The sequence below is a fragment of the Sceloporus occidentalis genome, unplaced genomic scaffold (genome assembly GCF_023333645.1).
Source record: "Sceloporus occidentalis isolate IW3139 unplaced genomic scaffold, rSceOcc1.0.p SCAF_2, whole genome shotgun sequence".
NCBI classification, from domain to species: domain Eukaryota; kingdom Metazoa; phylum Chordata; class Lepidosauria; order Squamata; family Phrynosomatidae; genus Sceloporus; species Sceloporus occidentalis.
The window spans coordinates 136,738,476-136,756,627 of NW_028316982.1; the positions used below are offsets into that span (position 1 = coordinate 136,738,476).

The 18,152-nt window shown below is 44.0% G+C and overlaps 1 protein-coding gene across 1 annotated transcript; it reads left to right on the forward strand.

Moving 5' to 3' along the window:
• Positions 1-2,696: 2,696 nt before the first annotated feature.
• On the forward strand, positions 2,697-14,216 carry LOC149319077 (ATP-dependent chromatin remodeler CHD1-like). The gene is made up of 6 exons (XM_089508377.1): positions 2,697-2,726; positions 3,940-4,065; positions 7,640-7,774; positions 8,144-8,290; positions 8,507-8,685; positions 13,477-14,216. Exons 1-6 carry the CDS (start codon positions 2,697-2,699, stop codon positions 13,670-13,672), a joined length of 813 nt encoding a protein of 270 aa, XP_089364503.1. The 3' UTR covers positions 13,673-14,216.
• Positions 14,217-18,152: the final 3,936 nt, after the last annotated feature.

Genomic DNA, 18,152 nt, shown 5'->3' on the forward strand with positions numbered 1-18,152 from the left:
CTTTGGTCTGCCCTGAATTTCCCAGCTCCAGTAAAGGATCTCAGGATCAAGTGAGGAGAGAGAAAGAGACAACTGTGTCTCCTTCCACTTTCTCCACCCCATGCAGAAATTTATGAACCTCTTTCATGGCCATGCTTAGTCACAGTTTTGCTCCTTAAAAACACAATGCATGTAATCTTTCGAAAAAACCACAACATATCAATTGGGAAGCAGTTCAAGAAATATCCGACCAGGAAGGTGCCTTAAATTTGTTTTCCTAGGCATATAGGCTGGTGGGTTATTCATCCACACTCATACGGTGGAGGTGGCCTAGGACAAACCTCCTTTGAACCCAGACAAATGAATAACTGCCACCAACTTGACCACTAGTGAACTTGTTAAAGGTTTACGTGCATGAAGAGACTTCTACCTGATATATGCTATGATGCTTCTTCTGAGTTTTATTTAATTTGCAGAAGTAAAATTGTATTTATTTGTTAGACTGTTCTTATACTTTTTTTTAAAAAAAATTCTTTTCCAGAAAAAGTACTTAGAAAGAAGAACAGTCCCTTCACAAAATAGCCTGTCATTAAGATGACTGACAAAGGCATCATACGAAATGAAGAGATGCCGATCCTGAATCAGACCATTCCTGCTGACCGAAAGGAGGGAGAGAAGTGAGTCTGGGACACCTTATGCAATAGGTTCTTGGCCTTAGGAGAAAAGCTGCAATATGGAAAAGGGGCACCACTTCATCTTTCTACTCTTTGTTCAAATGGGCAGGATTTCTCTGACCTCTGGAGTCAAACCAGCCCATTTGGAGTTGCCACTGGGATCTTACTGGCATGGCTACAGGAATGTGGATCTCATCAAATCAGACGACGACCTGGAGCTAACTGACAAGGTACAGAAGAAGCCTCATGCACTTTCCCTGGTGTTTTAGAATTGGGCAGCATGTTCGCATCTGGCTGTCTTGCAAAGAGAGTTCTCTTTCCTCCCCACTGAGAATTTATCCTTAAAGGAACGGAGGTCAGGACAGGGCAACATTAAATCCACCCCAAACTTTTGACTGAAATCTCTCCTCCCCAATAAATTCAATACCTTGGACAGTCAGGATTAAAACCAACATGGGTCCACTGTCCAACTAGGATGGAAGCCACTAAGGGGGTTAGATACAATGGGACACAGACCTTTGTTTTTAGTGAGAGCCGTTCATTGAATTTTATAGGCAAACCAGATTTATTTAAATACCACCTTACTACTGGAGGAGGGGGAAACGTATATAAAGTGTATTCATTACCAAAATAAATACATAACTAGGTTTACTTTGGATTTGTTTTAGAGGCAGATAAGCCTGCATGGACAGGCTGCAGGTGGTAGGACTCCTCAGTGCCCCATCCCAAGACACTAAACCTCTGGTTGTTTCCCTTCCCATCTCCAGTCTCAAGTCCATTGCCCGAGACGCTGAGCTGGTGGACAAGTCGGTGACTGATCTGAAATATTTGGGGGAGCTCCTTCATAACAGCTGTGCATCGGCCCTGAACGAATATGCAGAGAAGCTGCAAGAAAAGTCGGAGGCTGAACTGAAAGATTTGGTTCAGTGTTTTGAGAACATCTATAGATCGGAGAAGAAGGAATATGAAGATCACTTGAACAACGAAGCAAGAGAAGGTAAATAAAGGACATGGGCTCTCTCAGCCTGATGGTGGATTAGGAGGCTTTGAAGGTCTATGGGGCAGAAGTTTGGAGCAACCTCCCCAATACCTTTTTGAATTTCCAGGTTGGTTCCTTGGCTGAGCTTTGAGGTTCTACAATTGTGTTTCTGGGCCACCTAAGTTGGAATTCTTCAACTGGCAGAAATGATGCAAAATATGTTTTCACAATTTGCACCATCTCTGCTAAACCAGGAGTGCGCAAGGTCTGAGGATGCTTTTCTTTAGACCATGGAGGGTTGCAAACCACAAACACTCCCCTGGCCACCTTAAAACTTTGGGAAGGAAGAAAAATGGCAACTTGTGCTCTCCAGAATCCTCTGGGGAAGGGCAGGTTCAATTTTTATGTGGATGCGCGGTTGCATTGAGCTGCCTGGGGCCATGATTTGTCCCAAAAAAGAAAAGAAAACCAATAAATAACTGCCATCAACTTGACCACTAGGGAAACTGTTAAAAGTTTACATGCATGAAGAGAGTTCTACCTGATACATCCTATATCAAGAGGTTCACTTACTTTTGCCCAGGTATAATTGTATTTATATGTTCTGAGACCTGATTTTTTTTAAAAAAAAATGTTCTCCAGACAAAGGACTGGGAAAGAAGAAAGGTACCTCCACAAAATTGTTTGATGTCAAAATGAAAGCAAAAGACAGCACACTGAACCAGACCATTTCTGCAGACCCAGTGGAGAAAGCCAAGTAAGTCTTGGAGACTTTTTCCAATAGGTTCTCGGCCTTAGGAGGAATGCCACAATATGGAAAGGGGGCACTGCCTCATCTTTCTCCTCTCTGGTCAAATGGACAGGTTTTGTCTGATCTGCCGAGTCAAGGCAGCCCTTTATGATGTCAACCGGGGCTTGAAGGATGACTCGCATTTGTTCCTTGGAACAGACAAACATGACAAGAGGAACTTGGAGCTGATGACATCTGACCATGACCTGAAACTAACTGACAAGGTAAAGAAGAAGCTTCATGGATTTTTCATGGTCTTTTAGGTTTGGGCAGCATGTTTGCATCTGGTAGTACTGTAATGACAGTGAGTTATTTCTCCCCACCGAAGTTTTACCTTTAAAATAGAGGAAGGCAGGGCAGGACTGATGCAGTGATGATGCAAAATATTAAGCTTAATCTTGGGACCTGCCAGGGAAAATCAAACTCCAGCTTTACAATTTGATTTGCAATCCATTTTGTTTTTAACTGCACTCCATAGAACAGGCCTGACAAAGTAGAGGCAGAAAAATAGAATAAGAGAAGAGAAAGTGCTTGAAGAAGATCTAGAAATTTCATTTTGCTGGTTCCCCACACCCCTAAGAAAGTTTGGAGTCTAGCCTGGAGCAATAATTTTAAATCATGATCCCTGTGGTCCAGTCCATTGCCTCCTAACCCTACAGTCCTATATCCCATTGAGTTCAATTGGGGATGCCATTTAATGTATAAGTTTGTCTGGCTGAGTGGAGGTTTTTGAGTCAGTCAAGCATTAACTCCATTCTAAACATGTTACTAAACTCTCTTCTCCCCAACAAATTCAATGCTTTGGACAGTCAACATCAAAACCAACATGGATTCACTGTCCCATTAGGATGGAAACCACTAGGCGATTAGACACAATGGGACACAGGCTTTTGTCTTTAGTGAGAACCACGCAATGAATTTTACGAGGCAAGTCAGGTTGATTTAAATACCACCTTACTGGTGGGAAAAAAATAATATAGCAAGAGAATTCCTAACAAAAATAAACACACTAGGTAACAGATTCAGTGAAATATTTGAGGATCTAGCTTTTTGGTTGGGGATGTGGAATATCTGCATTGCATACTTCAACAAAAATAGACCCATTTCCCTTTAAACCTCCTGCATCTATTTGTAGAAAGCTACACAGGTCGAAATGATTTGTCTTGCTGGCTTTTGCTATTTTAGTGGATTTGGAGATTGTTGTCCAAATTCATTTGTTTGTTTATTGTATCATTACATTTAGGTAACTGTTACCTCTCATTGTTATACTTATTAATATAGAATGACAGGCAGAAAAACTGTACAATCATTTTGGAGTTCCTATTAGAAAGGAACAACCATTCATACAATAATGACCATGTGAACCAGATGTGTCACTTACAAACTGCTTGCAGAAAACAATGTTCCCATGGGGTTCAGAATCTTGCCTTCCAACCCTTGCTTGCCTGCCTCTGGGAGGGGTTTTTTAAGAAAACATGTGGGATTTTCTTTTCTTTTTGTGTATTTTCCCATCCAAGATCCTGCCAGTCGAGACAGACAAAACGCCACAGGAGAAGCATCTCCAAGCCCAGCTCAACTACCTGCTGCATTTGGTCAAGAAAAAGAAGCAGGGAAACGAGAGCTTGAAAGAGAAAATCTCACAGGTGCCATAAGATCTCTTTGCAAATTTAAAGAAGTGTGATTTAAGTGGGGTAAACCTATATTCCAATAATAGGGCAAATTAAAACAGAAGAGTCGTCAGCCTTATCAAACAATTTGAAACCAAACACATGCACAAACGTGGATTAAATCCAATGGCACAGGGAAGCCCAAAGCCATGTTTTATTTGGCATTCAATGAAATCAGTGTTGGTGCCAACTGGAGCCCTGAAGGTGCCCTAGTAGAAAAGGCCATAAACAGAGCCCACTGGTGGGACATGGAGGAGGTCCTCTCCAAAAGACTTAATTCCTTAAGTGGACAAGTCCATAGGAAGCACTCCTTCAAGTACTGGGGTTCCAAGGCATTTAGGTCTTTCAATAACTAAGGGCCTCGTTCTCATGGTAGCAGATGTAGTTTTGCAAACTTGTGGGAAGCACTTAATGAAACCCCTTGAAGCACAAGAGAGGTTTGTCAGGGATGGGATCCAGTGCTCACCTAAATGAGATGCTTCCAGCTGGTACTATTTCCCTCCTTAAGTGGGCATCCTTTCCCTCCTCTGATCAAGGTGAAAAACAAACAAACAAAGAGATTCATTTATATATTGCTTCATACTGAACTAACAGTATCCATGCGGTTTACAACTGTAAGCTATTTGCCCCCAACAATCTGGGAAGTCATTTTAGAGACCTCGGAAGGATGCAATCCAGAGTCGAACTTGAGCCCTTTCGCTGCTATTGAACTCGCAACCTTATGGTTTTGAGTGAGTGGCTGCAGTACAGGCATTTAACCACTGCGCCACAAGGGCTCCTGAAAGCAGAAGCCCTGTGTAAAGAAGGAAAACAAATCCATCAAAGGCAGGGGTGAGGGTGGGATTAAAGTCTCTCTTTAGCACTCGGGCAACCCGTTGGGAGAAGGAAAGGACAAGGTAAAGCAAACGCCATGGATCCCATCATCACTGTCTCTCCTGTTCTAGTTTAGTAAAATGCATAAGGAGATTTTTGAGGAAGGCAGGCCATTGGAAGAACATCCAGTGGATGATACGTTGGATTGCAACATCTTGGACTGCCTGAAGGAAGAGGCCCCTCCCTCCTCAACTGTCATCTCGGCCTCAGAGGGAGCCATCAGGCAGACCCAGCAACATCTTGGACTGCCTGAAGGAAGAGGCCCCTCCCTCCTCAACTGTCATCTCGGCCTCAGAGGGAGCCATCAGGCAGACCCAGCAACATCTTGGACTGCCTGAAGGAAGAGGCCCCTCCCTCCTCAACTGTCATCTCGGCCTCAGAGGGAGCCATCAGGCAGACCCAGCAACATCTTGGACTGCCTGAAGGAAGAGGCCCCTCCCTCCTCAACTGTCATCTCGGCCTCAGAGGGAGCCATCAGGCAGACCAGCAACATCTTGGACTGCCTGAAGGAAGAGGCCCCTCCCTCCTCAACTGTCATCTCGGCCTCAGAGGGAGCCATCAGGCAGACCCAGCAACATCTTGGACTGCCTGAAGGAAGAGGCGCCTCCCTCCTCAACTGTCATCTCGGCCTCAGAGGGAGCCATCAGGCAGACCCAGCAACATCAGGGACTGCCTGAAGGAAGAGGCCCCTCCCTCCTCAACTGTCATCTCGGCCTCAGAGGGAGCCATCAGGCAGACCCAGCAACATCTTGGACTGCCTGAAGGAAGAGGCCCCTCCCTCCTCAACTGTCATCTCGGCCTCAGAGGGAGCCATCAGGCAGACCCAGCAACATCTTGGACTGCCTGAAGGAAGAGGCCCCTCCCTCCTCAACTGTCATCTCGGCCTCAGAGGGAGCCATCAGGCAGACCCAGCAACATCAGGGACTGCCTGAAGGAAGAGGCCCCTCCCTCCTCAACTGTCATCTCGGCCTCAGAGGGAGCCATCAGGCAGACCCAGCAACATCAGGGACTGCCTGAAGGAAGAGGCCCCTCCCTCCTCAACTGTCATCTCGGCCTCAGAGGGAGCCATCAGGCAGACACATCTTGGACTGCCTGAAGGAAGAGGCCCCTCCCTCCTCAACTGTCATCTCGGCCTCAGAGGGAGCCATCAGGCAGACCCAGCAACATCTTGGACTGCCTGAAGGAAGAGGCCCCTCCCTCCTCAACTGTCATCTCGGCCTCAGAGGGAGCCATCAGGCAGACCCAGCAACATCAGGGACTGCCTGAAGGAAGAGGCCCCTCCCTCCTCAACTGTCATCTCGGCCTCAGAGGGAGCCATCAGGCAGACCCAGCAACATCAGGGACTGCCTGAAGGAAGAGGCCCCTCCCTCCTCAACTGTCATCTCGGCCTCAGAGGGAGCCATCAGGCAGACCCAGCAACATCTTGGACTGCCTGAAGGAAGAGGCCCCTCCCTCCTCAACTGTCATCTCGGCCTCAGAGGGAGCCATCAGGCAGACCAGCAACATCTTGGACTGCCTGAAGGAAGAGGCCCCTCCCTCCTCAACTGTCATCTCGGCCTCAGAGGGAGCCATCAGGCAGACCCAGCAACATCAGGGACTGCCTGAAGGAAGAGGCCCCTCCCTCCTCAACTGTCATCTCGGCCTCAGAGGGAGCCATCAGGCAGACCCAGCAACATCTTGGACTGCCTGAAGGAAGAGGCCCCTCCCTCCTCAACTGTCATCTCGGCCTCAGAGGGAGCCATCAGGCAGACCCAGCAACATCTTGGACTGCCTGAAGGAAGAGGCCCCTCCCTCCTCAACTGTCATCTCGGCCTCAGAGGGAGCCATCAGGCAGACCCAGCAACATCTTGGACTGCCTGAAGGAAGAGGCCCCTCTCTCCTCAACTGTCATCTCGGCCTCAGAGGGAGCCATCAGGCAGACCCAGCAACATCAGGGACTGCCTGAAGGAAGAGGCCCCTCCCTCCTCAACTGTCATCTCGGCCTCAGAGGGAGCCATCAGGCAGACCCAGCAACATCAGGGACTGCCTGAAGGAAGAGGCCCCTCCCTCCTCAACTGTCATCTCGGCCTCAGAGGGAGCCATCAGGCAGACCAGCAACATCTTGGACTGCCTGAAGGAAGAGACCCCTCCCTCCTCAACTGTCATCTCGGCCTCAGAGGGAGCCATCAGGCAGACCCAGCAACATCTTGGACTGCCTGAAGGAAGAGGCCCCTCCCTCCTCAACTGTCATCTCGGCCTCAGAGGGAGCGATCAGGCAGACCCAGCAACATCTTGGACTGCCTGAAGGACGAGACTTCTCCCTCCTTTAACTGTATTTTGTATTGTATTACGATTTTACTGTACACCGCTATGATCATCGCGGAATAGCGGTCTATAAATAAAACATATTATTATTATTATTATTATTCCAGGGTCCAACCTCATGCTGAGAAAAGCGAGAGGAGCAGGCTGACTTCATGAGCAGGTCCATTTGAACCAGCTAAATGGAGTCTTGCATCGTCCTCCCAGCCAGTCTCCTACATGGGCCGGCCAGCTCTTTCACAAGGGGCATTGTTCTTGCTACTTCATTGCTTGTTCTTGGATTGAAGACATATTCATTGGCATCTTTTAGCAGAAAGAAGGAATAAAAAGGATTCCCTTGGTCACTTTTCCTCCATCCTTTCTTCCTTTTTTCTAGAAGGATGGACACGGTAAGAACATTGAAAAAACAGAGCAGAAGAAAAAGAAGAAAGAAGAGAAAGAAGTTCTTGCAATCAGTGCAGAAAAGAAGGATGAGAAGGAGACAAAAAACACCAAGGACAAGACAGAGAAGGTATAGCAAGTATAGCATGCCTGTTTAAATATTAAATTAGGGCCCTGGCAATCAGGGTTTGATTCCCTGATCAAATGTAAAAAAAACCAATGGGTGATCTTGGGCAGGTCAAACATTGTCAGCTTCACAGGATTGCAATGGCAAACCCCCTCTGAAGAAATTTGCCCAGAAGAACCTAAGACAGGTTTGCCTTTGCATCTCCATTAGTCAAAAATGACCTGGAGACACGCCAGCACCACCAGCAGAAGCACCACAACAAGGCAATGAAATGCCTTCTTCCCCTCCTTTCTCTCAATGGTCAGATCCCTGATTTTGTCACATCCCTAATTTTGCTTTAGGACTAATCTGCCCAATTTTCTCCTTTCACAGGCAAAAGATGGTGAGGCCGAAGTTGGAGATCGAGGGAACCCACCACAGGGCCCTGTCTTCGTTACAGCTGAGAGCGAGCCATTAGGAATCGCAAAACAGGAGGAAGAAGAGGAGGAAGAGCTACTGGACCAGGAAACATTTGACATTGTAAGTTTACTGCCACTCCTAGCATGCTGAAAACGTGCAGAAAAGAGTATCCTTTGAACTCTTCTCCAGCATCACATTTTAGATGAACTGATTTTCCTCTTTCCTTAGCTGTCCAATGCAATAGGCAAGTTTCAAAATTCTCCCACCTTTCCTCCCACCCTTCACTTTCACAAAGTTAATGTATAGCTTCTCCTCTCTGTTTGTTCCCCTCTTCAGTGCGAAGAGAAGATGCAGCCGGTCAGGAAGGCCATACAAGATCTGGGCAACCCAGGCAAGGGGCGCTCGGTGCAAGAACTGGAGAATCTTATGCAGAGCTGCATACTGAAGATAGGCGACCACATCAGAGAGTGCCTGAAAGCTTATCCTAAGAAGCAGAAAACTATACTCTGGAGAAGGTAAGCCTCACTTACTTACCTGCCAGGCCTTTTGTCATGGAATCCAATGACCCTGACTGAAAACCCAGGACAGGGCTATAGAAATGGAGCTTATTTGGCTCTTGGTGGCTTCCCTTATCATAACTGAGGCCTTCTTCCAGAACACCCTGTTCTACCATCATCAATCCTTTGACAGCCATTACTTTCTATTGAGGATTGTTCTTCTAGGGGACTGACGCCTAAACCCCGGCCTTCCTGGTAATTTTGGACTTTGGCTCCCAGAAATCTAGACCATTGATCAAGATGGCAGAGGCTTCTGGGAGCTGAAGTCCAGAATATCTGGAAGTTCCAGGTATGGGAACCACTGCTCTAAGGGCTGAGATTGCATGAGAGTTTTTTGTCCATGGTCTGCTGTGTGAAATTGTGGCAAAGACTAAATTTGACAGGATGACCCGACTTCAGCTGGCCACACTCTGATATGGCAGCTCTATACTGCCAGCCATTCTAGACCAGTGATTCCCAGATTTTCATCCCTTCAATGTTTTGAACTTTAGCTTCCCAAACTCCTGACTCTTGCTCAAACTGACTGGTGATTCTGGGAGTTGAAGTCCAAAACACCCGAAGGACCAACATTTGGGAATTAGAGGTCTACACCAACTTCATAGAAGTTTTGGGGTTAGAAGGCTGAATTGTTGGCCCAGGGGCCCTTGCAGGGCTACACCTCCCAGATTGCCCTTAAATGCCACCTACCAACAGGGCGGCCGGCGGGGGGGGGGGGGGATTTTGGCAGACCTTCAGGTGGCCCTGGCTGTTTTAGGGTCAGGAGAGGGCGATTTTTCTCAACAGAAACTTACCTGGAATATTTTTTGTCCAATGGCTGCTCAGCAGTCAGCACAAAGTGAAAATATCATTCATTTGATTTCCCAGGAACCTATGGGTATTCGTATCTAAATTGGTTGACTTTGATGCGATGAACTTGTACAGGGCTTACAAAAAGGCACGCGTGAAGCGGACCAAAGGAGGAGGAGGTGAGATTGAAAATCAGAACATGGGAGGGACATATGTTAACGGTCATGGGGATGTTTTTCGGTGAATGGAAATGTCCTTATTTTTCTTTGGTTTCTTGTTGTCTTTTAGGATGTTTATTTATTTACATATTTATTTGGAGATCAGTAAAAGGGAGTTGCACACTGTAGTTAGGATGAGTTCTGTTTTAGATCTTTGCTGGGCAGAATTGGTTTTGGGTATCTGAACATTTACAGCTGGCTGTTTTCAAGCTCTTCATGGCAGAAAGATTGCAAAGTACTTCAAACACAAGTCACCCCCCCTTGCCTTAGATGTGATCTGTAAAATGCATCAATAAGCCAAACACACACACACACACACACACACAACACGGGTTCCATTATCCATACAGTGTGCAAAGTGATCTTGTAGCAGCTTTGAGGCTAACTGAAAGAAAGACGCTGGTAGCATGAGCTTTTGTAGACTTGAGTCTCTTTCTTCAGAAGCAGATGTTGACTCAAACCTATGAAAGCTGATCCTACTGGTTTCTCTCTTTTAGTTAATCTCAAAGGTACTCCAAGATCCCTTTGCACACTGAATTTCCCAAATAACAGGGCAGGCCCTTTGAATTTCCTATACAGAGTGGCAGTTCTCTGAGGGACTGTCCAATCTGTAAAATTACCTCTCCACATTTAAGCACAGGACACAACCAGGCTATGTATTGTGCATGTTTCTCAGAGTGAGAAACGTGGAAGAGAATGAAAGAGCAAGTCCTTTGATACTAGATTCTTTTAAAAAGTGTCTGTGGAAGATCCTAAAATCTGACAGTTTAATCCAATCCTGTGCTTGTCTGATCATCCGGACCTCAAGCATTTGCTTGGCCACGTACATTGCTGAGTGATGTTACATGGGTTTCTCCCTCTTATGGTTAGCATAAGTCTGAAAGTCTTCCGTTATCATTATTTTAAAGACATTTACAAAATGGACCTTCCGTGAATTGTTCTCTTGCTTGCTTGCTTTCTCCAACCGGTATTCAGTTAGATACTCAAGACCTTTCTATCCCAAGCCTTTGGGAACTGATTGTTAACAAGAGAAGGGGTTTTATAGTGCTGATGCATTTAGATCTTACTAGGCCTGTTTTCTGCCCCAAGACCTTCGGCCCTCCTAACTTTATCTGGGATTACTGCAGAAAGTCAAGGAAAGCTGCACATCCATGCTTGTGTGGCAATGTAATATGGGGTCAGAATCCCCTTTTCTTGCCTTATGCTCCTTCAACTTCTATCAGAAGTTTGAGGACCAAATACTTCTCCCATTAAAGTCAACCTTAAATGCAATAGGAAAACAAAAATACCCTGTAACGCGGCAACAAGCAAACATAACATTAATCTTGAAAGAAAATAAAGACCCCACAGACGTTAGGAGCAACAGACCCATATCTCTATTCAACTCCGACGATAAAATCTTCTCCACAATCCTTGCCGAAAGGTTAAAAAGGATTCTAATGGAATGGATAGGGAAAGATCAAACACGTTTTCTCCCAAAAAGACATATCCAGGATAACACTCGAACCATCTTGAATACACTTGAATATTTTGAAAGACATAATGAAAAGGAACTGGCATTAATCTTTATAGACTTCGAAAAGGCATTTGACAGAGTGAGCTGGAAGGTGTTATCTACTATGTTAGAATATATGCAAACAGGATCTCAGTTTCAAGAATGGATTCAAGAAATTTATAGTAAACAGACAGCGAGGTTGATAATAAATAACAGTAAGTTGGAGGAATTTGAAATAAGAAGAGGAACGCGGCAGGGTTGCCCCTTGTTGCCACTTCTTTTTATATTTGTACTAGAAGCATTGAACCAATCTATCCGAGGAGGAGAACAGATTCGAGGAATGAAAATTAAAAAAAACAGAATACAAAATGAGACTGTTTGCCGATGATGTAGTTTATATTCTAGAAAATCCTTCCAACAGTATTAAATGCCTGATGGACATACTTTCAGAATTTGAAAAGATCTCGGGTCTTAAGATAAACAGGGACAAGACCAGTATGATAACAAAAAATTTAAGTGAAGAAGATGGGAAACATTTGGAACAACAATCTGGATTTAAAATAGAAAAAAGATGAAATACCTTGGTATTGTTCTGACTAATAAAAATACGGACCTTTTACAGAGTAATTATGTTAAAGTTTGGAAGGAGACTGAGCAGGATTTAGATAGATGGGGAAAGATACAATTGTCATGGATGGGGAAGATTTCGACTGTGCAAATGTGTGTTCTACCTAAGATCCTTTTTTTGTTTCAAACAATACCAATCTTGCATAAATTTAAACCATTAGATAACTGGCAAAATGTAATAATGAAATTCATATGGAGCAATAAGAAAGCTAGAATAAGTAAAAAGATAATGTGTGACGAGAAAACTCGGGGAGGTCTGGGAGTACCAAACCTTAAAATATACTATTTCTCGGCAGTCTTATGGTGGTTAACAGATTGGATACTGCTAGAAGATGATCAGTTGTTGAATCTAGAAGGAGAAAGTTTAAGATTTGGATTACATGCCTATTTATTTTACAACAAAGATAGACTACACAAGGAATGTATGCATCACATCTTAATAAGAGCTATGTTAAAAGTTTGGGAGAAGTTGAAACCTAGGTTGTGTAATAAGATCGTGCTAAGTTGTTCCCCACATGAGGCCTTTTTTGGCAGAGAGAGTATCCCGAGGAAAAAATGGCTCAGATATTCTGATTTAATTAAAGACGCCCAAGAGAAAATGGAGTTTAAAACCCAAGAGGAGCTACAATTGGCTGGTATCAGCTGCCACTGGTATCTATTTAGACAATTAAAAGAAAGATGGAAGTTGGACATGGTAGAACCAGGTCTGTTTAAAGAGAAAACTGTATGGGAGGAGCTAATGGGAAAGGAAAAGAAAAAGGCCATGAATAAGGTTTTATAAAATGATTCTTTGTTGGGTTACGGAGGAAGAGGTCATAAGACACTGTATGGTAAAATGGGCCCAAAATGTGGGACATGATATCCCATATAAAAATTGGGAATACATTTGGAATAAAGGACTAAAATATGGAAGGTTATCGCATGGGGGCAAAACCGTCCCCCGATGTGTTCTAACGAGCACGAGCGCGGGCGCGCACGGAGCGTGATGGGAACCCGATGGGAACCAGAACGCTAGTTTACCGCACGGTGGAACGCCGCCGCTGCCACCAGCGTTCCCATCGGGTTCCCGATGTGTTCCAGGAGGCGCCATTTCTGGGAACAGTTTCAAAAGCGTTCCCAGAAATGGCGCCTCCTGGAACACATCGGGAACCCGATGGGAACGCCGGCGGCAGCGGTGGCATTCCACCGTGCGGTAAACTAGCGTTCTGGTTCCCATCGGGTTCCCATCACGCTCCGTGCGCACCTGCGCTCGTGCTCGTTAGAACACATCGGGGGACGGTTTTGCCCCCATGCGATAACCTTCCTACAGTCAGCCAAGATTTAAAGGAAAACGTTTTTTAAAATGATTTATAGATGGCATCTCTCCCCACAGAGAATCGTGTTAATATACAAAAACAGCAATCCTGAATATTGGAAATGTTTGAAATCAATAGGGACATACTACCATATGTGGTGGACCTGCAAAGTGGCAAAACGATACTGGCTAGAAGTTTATGAAATAATTACAAAAGAACTAAATATCCAAATCTTATTTGTACCAGAGATATGTTTGTTGGGAATGTTTGAGGGAAATGTAGGAAAAAAACATGGCAAACTTCTGTTCTATTTGTTCACATGTGCTAGAATTATTTATGCAAGATTCTGGAAGTCAAATTGGGCACCCTCTGTGGAGAAATGGCTGATGAAAGTCCTTGAAATGGCTGAACTCGACAGAATAACTTGTTGGACAAAAGGAAAAGATGAAGAATCTATAAAAGAAGACTGGCAATTATTTTATTCATTTATAAAAAGAAAATGGAAAAACAATGTACTGATTTGATGTAACGTACTATGTGTGTTTTCCCCCCCTCTTCTTCTTTTAGTGCCCAAAGAGGGATAAACCTCTATATACCCATATATACCCACATACTAGAGGCGGGCAAGTTTAAAATATATTGTTTTGAAAAAATTAGAACTACTCAGGGGGTAAATCAATCTGTTATAAAGGTGTGAATATGCAAAATGACAGAATTGAGGGATAGAAAACAAAACAAAAGTTTACTTTGATAGTTATATAACTAAAGTAAATCTAGGAAATTAGTATTCACTTTTCCTTTTATTTTGGGGGGGAGATTTTATCCTGTGATGAAGGAAACTTACAAATAAAGAATTTAATTTAAGATAAAACAAAAGAAAGCACTATCTGAAAAGTAGAAGAGCTGAGCAAGGGGAAGTATTCTGTGTGTTATTTGTTATTTTAGATATGTATAGAGAAGTAATATTACATCAATCTGAATTATGTTTTCATTAATGTGGTATGTGACAGTCCTATGTATATATGTATGTTTGTCTGTATGAAAAGCAAAAACAACAATAAAAAAGTCATTTCCAATTTATGACAACACTAAGGCAAACCAGTCATGACGTTTTCTTGACAAGAGATTTTCAGATGTGTCTTGCCATTACCTTCCCCTGAGGCTGAGAACACATGACTTCCCCAAGGTCATTCAGTGGGTTTTATGGCTGTGTATCATGGGTTTCCGGGCTTCCAGTGTGATCAAGAGTACTCAGTATGCCTTGAATAATGTCAGGATATAGTATTTGCTTACAATACTAGTTTTGGTTATTTTTAGTGGGGCTGTGAGTAAGGACCAGAACTCAACACGGTGGACTGAGTGGGCCCCTCAGTGTAAAGACTAGATCCCACATTGGGGATGCCTATTTACCCTAAAGGCACCAGATCCTATCTGACCTTGGAACTTGGAAGCTACCTATGGTCAGTCCTGGTTAGTACTTGGGTGGAGACTGTCAATGAATACCAGGTGCTGTAGGCTCTGTTTCAGAATAGGTGCAATGCACACACTAGCTCTAACTGTGCAAAAACACTCTTGGTCACTAATGAAACCTGGGCATCCAGCTCAGGAGTACCTCCAAAGTGACGATAGAGCAGTGGGGAAATGTTGTCGTTTTCATTGTGTGCCTTCAAGTCGTTTCTCGCTTATGATGACCCTCAGGCGACCTTATCTTGGGGTTTTCTTGGCAAGATTTGTTCAGAGGAGCTTTGCCATTTACCATCCCCTGAGGCAGAGAGAGTGTGACTTGCTCAAAGTCACCCAGTGAGTTTTACGCCAGACCAGGGAATCCAACCCTGGTCTCCAGAGTCATAGTCTGGCACTCAAACCACTTTGCCGTACTGGCTCGCAATAAGTGTTCCAAAATGGGTAATGCAGAGATTGGGATCCTGTGTGTGTGTGACATGAAAGCCCTACTTTTCCATTACTAGGCCATGTGCCACCCAAAGGGGCTCAGAAAAAGAATCTCGCCTTCAGAAAGAGTGGGCCCATGGAAGCCACTACTGGCCATATCAGTTTTCTTTGCTTGTGTTTCCTCTCCCATACAACTTGTTTCCTCACTAATGGCAGTGGCAGCACAGCTGTTTTCTTCCTGCCCTCTGTTTAAAGCAATTCTGTTTTGTGCCACTGCTTTCCAGAGGAGAGGAAGCCATCCATGCATGTGTGACAAGACAATGATGTGGAGAAAAGCATGGAGGTGTGGGGTGCAAGGAAGGTAGCAATTGTGACCAGAGGATGATGTTGGAGATGAATAAAGAAAGCAGTGGGGACAGTGGACAGTACGGTGAAGTGGCAAGATAGAGATGGTGGAGATCCTGGGTAAGGAGGGAGAACTTGTAGCTCGCTTTGCGTAATGCACAAGCACTGCTGGATGCAGGGAGAAAAAGAAGACAGCTCTTTCCCCTCAGGGAACAGGAAAACCTGAGCTGCCCCTTTAGTTTTATAGTGTGAAAAATTCAGGAATACATTCTGCAGAAGAACAAAATATTTGAATTTGCCCTTGCACCTTCCTGTGGCATACTCATTGTATTCCAATTTTTCCATCAACTGACAAGTCAAATCATCTGAGCAAAGAGCCCAAAATTAACTGGGTAGTAAATGTCCACTAGACCGTTTTCATTAATCATGAAGGGTGGTGGAAGCCCATGGAGCTTATTTCTCTGTTCAGTGTGGTTATACATTACCATTCTCCCAGGAGCTCAGAGCAGCAGGTAGGACTGTAGTGCAGAAATATGCTTCAGTTATTAGGAAGTGAGGTGTGATCACTGTAAAGGGGAAATACAGCCAGCATTACACTATATGGGCTGCTTGGAACATTTAAAAAAATAGTTGCACATCTATGATCAGCTTAGGTACACATTTAAAACATAAAAAGTGAATAACTATTGCAGTTGTTCTGTGCTTCCAACTCATTTCTGACATGGTGACCTTAAGGCAAATCTAACATGGGGTTTTCTTGGCAAGATTTGTTCAGAAGGGGGTTGTCTTTGCCTTCGTTTGAGACTGCAGTCCAAAACACACTGCAGATATAATCCAGTTTGAGACCGCTTTCATTGCCCTTGATCAGTGCTAGGCAATCCTGGGAATTGTAGTTTATTGTGGTACCAGAGCTCTCTGATAGACTAGGCTAAATGTCTCACAAAACTACAGTTCCCACAATTCCCTAGCATGCAGCCAAGCAGTTAAAGCAGTCTTAAACTGGACTATTTCTGCAGAGAGAGTGTGACTTGCCCAAGGTTGCCCATTTGGTTTCTATGTCTGAGTGGAGATTGGAATCCTGGCCTCCAGAGTCCTAGTGCAACATTCAAAGCACTATACCATGCTGGCCCTGACTATTGCAGACAAACACATATTTAAAAGCGGATGCATCACACATGGGCATTTACTAGAAAGCCAGGACTGGGTGTGGCTTTGAATCATGTGCATTTCTATGGCAAAATCATGTTTGCTGCTATGTAACATTGACAAGAGCTTAAGCACTGCAGAATCTTTAGTAGAACAGCATCAGAGTTAAGGCGCATCTGGTGTCAGAGTTACGTAATTTAATTTATTGTTGGAAATTTGTTTTCTTTGGTTGGCTCTGTATCTTCTTCAATGTATAACCCTGAGTTCTATTATTATGATAGAAGTGTTCTCTGCTTTTTCCATAAAATGTTATAAATTGTTGTCATGGTCTTGTCTCCCTTCACTCCTTGCAAATCCTTAGTTGTCTTTTCAAAAACAAAACAAAAACTAAGATGTCATTTCTTAGGTAGTTGTGCTGGTTGTAACAGAGGGACCGTCAATAAATCATTTTTGAACCTGGGATGGAAACGCTGCTGATCCTACCATTATTTAGAGCGAGGCATTTCTATCAAGCAGCCGATTTTAGGGGTATAATAAAAGAGTGACACACTGTTAATTTTATTTGTAATTCTTGCATTCTCACTGCCAGAGATGGGAAGATCCACTTGTGGGATTTTCTCCCTCATGTTTAAAAATCATTTGGCTGGTTTTAGGTACTGTGTACCTTGACTGAGGGGTGGGAAAGTTATTTGTTTCTCTGCCTCAGGCTGCAAAGTGTCTTGGGATGCCACTGCTTGGAAATAATTTACTCAAGGATAGATTTGGAAAGCTTTGCCTCTGCTTTTTAATTTTATTTTATTTTATTTTTTTTGTTCTTCATCTTGATGGGAAACATTCAAGGCTAAACACTCTGAGGCTGGACTTGTACCAACATTATTATTTCCACCTCTCAGAAGAGCCTCTTCTAATGAGTGAACAAGTTAAGCAGCCTGGCAGATGCTATGCTGAAAAAGGAGCAGCTGCCATATCTAATCATTACTTGACTATCTGGCCTTATACAACAATTGTTTTGCACCATAAATCTAACAAACCTGTTGCATATCAGATATTCAACTTTTGGTGGAGGTGGAGGGGAGGAATTCCACTTGTTATTATTTCTTTGACTGAGACTTACTTTGCTTGTTGAATTATTCTTTCCAAGCATCTGGTCACATGCGGGGAGGCATGTTCAAGGTTTTCCACCGTATCACGCTTATGAGGCAGATGGCCTACAAAATGGGGGGGGGGGGGAATCTATTGCTCAGGGAATAGGAGAAGGAGGATCATACTGAGTTATTATGGCCATGTTAGCTATATCTGTAATATTCTACATTCATGCCATAACTTCTCAGCAACCATTTTGTGGTGAAATACATGAAGATGAAGTACCAACTAAATTGATTTGCCACAACTCATCTCCATTTGCTTCTGTAAACATTAGATCACCTGCACATTCTGTCTTGTCTGCAAGTGCAAATAAACTGTTAATTCCTGGGGATATATTCCTGTGTTAGCTCAGGACTATAGGTATTCCACTGCTCTCACAACAATCTCAGTGCATTGTACGGTTGTGGCTCACGTATGGACATTATTCTCTCCCTGCAGAAATTCCATGTTCATTCACCAGTATCTCTAGGTATGGCA